Source organism: Manihot esculenta, chromosome 7 (genome assembly GCF_001659605.2).
Source record: "Manihot esculenta cultivar AM560-2 chromosome 7, M.esculenta_v8, whole genome shotgun sequence".
NCBI lineage: Eukaryota > Viridiplantae > Streptophyta > Magnoliopsida > Malpighiales > Euphorbiaceae > Manihot > Manihot esculenta.
This window is the reverse complement of record NC_035167.2, coordinates 5,074,720-5,082,055: the sequence shown is the minus strand read 5'-3', so window position 1 is coordinate 5,082,055 and position 7,336 is coordinate 5,074,720. Positions and strand designations below refer to the sequence as shown.

Below are 7,336 nucleotides of genomic sequence, written 5' to 3'. Positions count from 1 at the left end.
TTAAAAATCTATTAAATAATTATAAAAAATTATTTAAAAAAATAATTATTATTTTTAAGAAAAATATTTATTTTATATACCTATTAATTATAAAAGTTAATATCAATAAATAATCGTCCGATGGTAAGTGCATCCGAATAAATTTAAAAAATTTCAAATTTAAATCCCCATTATATAAAAATTTATTAAATAATTGAAAGATATGATAATAAAAATGGCAGCGGATAGAAAATACTCATAAAAATCGGCTCTTTTAATTTATTTCAAATTCAATTAAAATATATTTTAAATTCGATTTTTATCACTTAAAAAATATAAATCTATTTAATTTTATAAACTTTTATTTAATAATTTATATAAAATTTAATTTAAAAGGCAATCATATTTTCTAATTTAATAATTAATTATAAAATGTTAAGTTCTATTTATTTTGTAAAAGTGGAATAAATTCCAGATTCGTTGAAGGAGTCTCCTTAGTCTGGTTGTATAACGATGCCAGTTGTTTTTTTTTTGTTGTTGTTTTTTATAATTATAGATATTTTCAAAATTAAAATTAAATTTTATTTTTAGATGAAATTAATTTATTAAAAAATAAAATATTTTTAATAAAATATTTATTATATTCATGAAAATTAAATTCTTAATTTTATTTAAAATAAATAAATATTAAATTATATATTTTACTGTATAGTATTCAATAGAGATAATAAAAATAGATAAAAGTGAGCTGTATTTAGTTTAAATGAGAAAAAATTAATAAAATTAAATTAATTTAAAATTTTGATTTAATTTTTTATTTATTTTAATTTAATTTTTATTTTTAAAAAATTTAATTATTTTTATTTTGATAAAAAAATTAATAAAACTAAACTAAACAGAGCACTAATATATTAATTTTTATAATATAAAAAATAAAAAATTTACTAAAAAATCTAATCATTTAAATTAAATTAAATTAAATTAATTTTTATAAATATTAAAATTTTAATTTTTAATTTATTTAATTCGATTTAATTATAATCCGAACCAGACGTCCATCTTTGAAGCTCCCAAGGTTGACGGCAAATTACTCTGTGCAGCGGCCCCACACTAATTAGTCCTTGTATTGCGACACAACCGCTAATTTTTCATTGATAATTCAAAAGGAAATATAGATTTAAATAAAAATTGATATTTTTGACTTCATATAATTCAGAGTAAGCTTAAGTATATTTGTCAAATATATAATTTATCTTCTCTTTTTTGAATTTAAAGTTTATTTTATTAACAAAAATAAAAAAGCTTAATTAAATCAACTTCAAAATTAACTTAAACCATGAAGTCTTTTCATTATATTTAACGTAGAATCTAAATTATATTTAACTTAAATCATGAGTCATTGTTATGATATGTCAATAAAAAAAATTTTAAAAAAATTACTCATTAAATTCACATTGTTATTAATTAAAAAAATAAAATTTATTAAACTTTTATTTTTCTATCGATGTGTGAGTCATTGAATTAATATATTCATTTAGCATAATAAGAATAAGGTGATATTTTAAATATATTTCATGACTGTCAAATTTCACCGTCTCAAAATAAAATCGAGTTCAAAAAGGCAGTATTAACTCAAACCTTCATGATAGATCGGTCCAATACTTTCAACCCTAATCCAAACAAGCGGAGCGGCACTCACAGATCCAAATCCAGTAGAAAAAAACTCAGTCCGGTGACGTGACATGAAAAAAGACAACAGACTTAGCCACTTCGCAATTCTACCCGCACGTGTACTGGAGAGAATTAAATGGTCATCTAACGTAGAGAAGATTACTGACACTTTCGTATGTATAGATCTGCGTGACAGAGACAGATGGTACTGTAGTAGAGAAGTCATTAGACATTACTAGCAGACAAATGGAAATGAATAAAAAAAAAAGATGAAAACCTTCTTTTCAAGATAAATTTAGACAATTAATACAAATTTTATTCTCTAAATATGAGAATATGGATATCTAATAATTTACTACACAAATAAATTAAATATTGATATCAAATTACCATTATAATATATTATTTATATTTTCTGAGTAAATACAAGAATAAAATAATATTTATATTACCTAAACGACTCGATTGAGTTGTTAAGGATGAGAGCTCCCTTCCTTTATTGACTGATTTTTTCTTTTTCTCCAAGATAATATTTTCATTAAAGGCCAAAGGCCATGTACAAAAAAGTCGACTAAACAATCATACTGGAATCTAGGCCCATTAAAACAAAAAACAAGAAAAAAAAAAAGCCCTAAACGAGTGAAACTCTAAACAGGAGACCCGAATCCCGATCTAGTTGCTCTTTCCAGCTTCTCCATTGATGCCACCAGCAACCAAGCAGTATTGCTGCTGATAGTCTTGGCCGAGAGCCGAAAGCCAAAAGCCGATTTTGGTTCGAAATCGACCGTTCGATTAAATTTATGATCAAATTGAAACTGGTTTAATTTATAATAATTCAAAAATTATTTCAATTTTTTAACATTTTGATTTTACATTGTTACTATGACAATTTTCTACGATTTCGATTTCGATTTCCATTCCAATTATATCTAAATTATAAACAATAAATTCAATTTTAATTTAAAAAATTAAAAATAAAAAATTTAATTAAAATTAAATAAAAATATAAAAAAATAAATAGAAATCTTTAATATTGTTGAATACTAAGTAAATTATACAAAATGTATCCACTAATATAATATCAAAAACAACATAATATTACATATAATAAAAAAATAATATTATATTTAAATATAAATAATATTTTTTACAAATAAAAAATTTTAAATTTAATTATTTAATAATTTAACTATAATTTTATAAAATGATTTATTTTAAAAATAAAAAATTAAACACCATTCAATTCGAACTGACTTGTTTCAAAAGTGACGGTAGATTTCTAATAATATTTTAATTTAGATAAAATAAAATAAAATGAGCTAAATAATATTATTTAAAGCTATTATTATAATTCTAATTTTTATTTTTTAAAAAGAAGGGAAATTAACAACCAAATAATATACTTGCTAAATATATAATATTTATATTACTCATTTATTTTATTTATTTATTTAGTGTTCAAATTAATGGAGTTGATGGACAGTATGCCTTTATTAGTGTTAATATCATTAATAAAATGATTTTATTCAATTTATTATAAAATAAAAAATTATTAGATTTTTTTTACCAACGAGAAAACTTAGATTACAAGACTGCAAATGCAGAAAGACCAATTCTGCAGTAATAATCTAGTTAAATAAAGTTTAGGCAATATAAATGCCAACCTTGCTCTAATTTCCCATAGTTAGGAATCTGAACACATACTGAACAACATTAATGAATACGTTTCACAGATAATGGTAGATACAAAATCACTAGATGATATATTCATTATATACGCATACACACATATATCTTCATATTTGATGATTGGCCAAATAAAAAAGGGAAGAAATCCTCAACGACTTTGCTTTCTTTAGAAGAAAATATGACAGAGAATGCTTTATATTTCAACAGGCACCTTAGAACGTTATAGAACATTCAACTACGAAACACGACTTGACATAGAGAAAGTGATAAAAGAAAGACAGATTGTAGAAAGAGTTTCCTTTAGCCTGAACAATGACTCAAGAAGCTTTGCGTTTAGAAATCTCAGAACAAGGAATACTAACTTTCAATCCAGTTTGCTATCTGATACTTCAACAGAACCTGAAACAGGCGTCTGTACCCCAGGTTCACCTTCTGCCCCCAACTGTGAAAACATGAGAAAACATAATTTCATTTGCTATGGCGTAAACAGATAAAACAACCAGGACCAACAAGATCCACGCCCATACCCATCAAGATTTGAAAAGAAATGAAGGAAATGCAAGCACAAAAGAAATAATAACTATACAAGCATCATAGCTTATAGAAGCTCTCAATTAGCAAAAAATAGAAGTACTAGAATTGATACTGCAACCAATATTCTCCCCCCTCATGGGATTGGCAAGATAGTATATCAAAATGTATCATCTAATCATCCAAACTGATCTTTCACATTCTATTGCATCCCAAGCCATTTCTGATGCTAATTTTTGATGTAATACTATGGCACAAGAGATCTTTGTATTTGGCATTGTTGAATCTCACATTGGTTTGAAATAAGGATAAAGTGTACCCTATAAAGTTATAAGGTGTTGGGAACTCTTAACTCAAGTGTTAAGTTAGGTCTAGTCCAAATTTAACATAGTATCAGAGCTTCTTCATCCAACATTGGGCCTCCTATAAGTATTTTACGCTCCAATTTAGCCATGGATGTGAAGGGGTAGTTGAATCCCACACTTGTTGGGAAAGGATAACATACCTTATAAGTTTGTTGGACACTCTTCCCCCTAACTCAAGGGGGTGAGTTAGGCTGGCTCAAATTTAACATGCATCCTACCTTCTTAATTACAACGAAGCAACCATCTCAAAAGGAGGAAAAAAAAAAAGGAAGAAGAAGAAGTGGCCTTTCACGGTGTAACATGAGGCATCACTAGCAAAGATCAGTAAAAGTCTAAAAGTTGAAAGCTTTATAATGTCTTGTTTTACTAGTTTGAACTTCCAATAGCCAATACTTTTAGAATCAAAGTTTAGGGTGTGTCTAGAAGTGAAGTTACACAATTTCGAATTTAAATTTTAGATTAAAAACACTACTAGTATGAAATTGCAAAGGAATCTCATAAAATCTGTTGAATTAGATTGTTCAAAATGTAAAAATGTCAATTTCAAAATATAATCGATTAATGCATAGAGAAATTAGCCACCATCACCCTCTACATAAAACCCATAAAAGCACTTTTATGACAAAATCACAGCTTAATTTCATCTACCATCACTGAATTCATCATTACCTCAATAAAACCACAAAAAATCAAAATGTTACAGTAGATACTCCACTTCAAATGTTGATTCACTAAAATTACCCTAATTAGTTTAAATGCCACAGAGCTGTCAAACTTAGTATCTACAACAGCAGGAAAAAAAAAAGGCTAAATCATTAAGTAGAGAGTTTTTGCCGGAAAGAAAAATGAAAATTCAGTGAAAGGAGTGAAATTAACCCCCGAATCACAAACAAAATTTCACTTACTTTGCCGGAGCCGTCTTTTTTAGGCAAGGGTTTGTAAGGACAAGCCGGAGGAGCCCTCTCTGGTTTTCTGTATTCCCATCCAAAAAGCCGATAAACTTTTGCCTGATTTTGCATAAGGGATAAGAAATTAGATTCTATCCAGCCCAAAAAAAACAACAAAATCAAAGGCGATCTTGAAGGAGAAACAGAAACCCTAAAATTACCATGAGATAATAGAAGAGAAGAGGCAATATGTTGACGATGGGGACCAAGAACAGAGGCAGCAAGCAAGCTATGCACACCTAATTAAAGACATAGCAGTTAGTAATTTCCACCAAATCGAAGAAGAGAAGACTTCGAAACTCACGAAAAATGAATCAAACTTAGAGGAATTTTACCATTTTTATATGTATGAAACTGTTTGATACGATCTTTCAGAGGTGAGGAGTGATCAATTTCTCTTATTGAAAATTCTGATTCTGTTCTATGAATTTCTTGTTTTTGTTGTAAGAGATCAAATATTCATCGACGAGGAGATTGATTCCTTTCTGGAATTCCGAAATTACCATTTTATCCTTGCCTGTACCAAACGGCGGTGAATTGTAATTTACTTTTAGAAAAATTACTAAAAATTTAATAATTAATTTTTTAATTTTTAAAAATACATTAAAAATGTCCACTAAATTTTAAAAAAATTTATTAATTAATTTTTATATTAAAATTTATTAATTAATTTTATATTAATTTTATTATTAATTTTTATAATTTTAAAAAAATTATTAATTAATTTTTTATAATAAAAATATTTTAAATTTTTTCACAAACTATTTATGGATTAAAACTATTTAAAAAATTAATTAATATACTTTTTAAAATATTAAAATTATTTTAATATATTTTTTAAAAATAAAAATTAATTAGTAAATTTTTTAATAATTTTTTTATTTTATTTTTATTGACTTCTGAAACTAATAAAAATATTAAAAATAAGTATAATTAAATTCTATATTTTTATTTAATAATTAAATAAAATTAATTTAATTTTTTTTCCAATTACCTCCTATACGCATAAAATTGAATTTTTCGTCAGACAAAAGTAGTTGAATTAAAAGTATATTCAATTCATCTGATTAAATTCCACGCTCTTCCATTCCTTATTTAAAAAAAAAAAATTATTGATTAAATAATTATCTGTTATTTATTTATTTAAATAATAAATTATAAAAAATATAATATAATAAAAAATATTCGAATAAAAATTGTTAGTATATTTATCAATAATGATAATAATACCAATAAAATTTCTTATTATTAGAAGTTAAATACTGAGAATATTCTTACGATTAATATTAGATTTAGATGAATTTATTATTATTAATATTATTATTATTATTATAATTGATGTTGTTTAGATATTCTCGCATTAAATTTTTATTTTTAATTTATGAATTTATTTAATTATCTTACTGTAATGAATTTCATGAGCCATTTATATATATATACAAAAGAAGCTTTAAAAGTCAAGAAAACATATTATAGCAAAACTAGTTTTGGTGTAGCTACACCTTGTACATCATTCCCTAATAAATTAAGAATTTAAGAAGGACGTTTGGCTAAGACTACCAGGCTATAAAAGGTGGCGCCATAAAAATATTCTCTTTATTTTATAAATTTTATTTATTTTTTTATTATTTTAATTATTCTCTACTTTTTTATATTATAATAATATATAAATTAATTATTATAATTTTTTATTTATTTTTAAAAAAATTTTCTAAATATCTTTTAGTATTTAATAAATTTAATATTTTTAAAAATAAAAATTATAAATATAAAGAATGCCTATCAGGGAGCTTTTTGGGCATAGAAAAGCAAACGCCTTAGAATATGGGCAAATGGGTGGATCAGGTCCGTCAATTGCCGATTATCTAATAAAATAGATTAAAAAGAATTAATACTCATTTTTTCCATATTTTTTAATTCTTAATTTTTTATTTAAATTGATTTAAAAATCTAATTTAAATTTAAAAGTAATTCTAAAATTAAAAATAAATCTTCTTAATCTTGAACAGAATATACTAAAATAATAAAATTTTAATTCAAAAATTAAAATAAAATTAAAGATTTAGCTTAAAGGAAAAGGAAGTCCATTGAATGATTAAATTAAATTATTTTACAGTCTTTGTGAAGTATGAAGATATTTAGAGTTGCTTTCTT

The 7,336-nt window shown here is 24.3% G+C and overlaps 1 protein-coding gene across 1 annotated transcript; it reads right to left on the bottom strand.

Moving 5' to 3' along the window:
* Window positions 1-3,481: 3,481 nt before the first annotated feature.
* Window positions 3,482-5,673, bottom strand: LOC110618659. Its single transcript, XM_021761847.2, has 4 exons — window positions 5,518-5,673; window positions 5,344-5,421; window positions 5,141-5,242; window positions 3,482-3,781 (listed from the first exon to the last, which is right to left on the bottom strand). Exons 1-4 carry the CDS (start codon window positions 5,518-5,520, stop codon window positions 3,704-3,706), a joined length of 261 nt encoding a protein of 86 aa, XP_021617539.1. The 5' UTR covers window positions 5,521-5,673; the 3' UTR covers window positions 3,482-3,703.
* Between the last annotated feature and the right edge of the window lie 1,663 nt (window positions 5,674-7,336).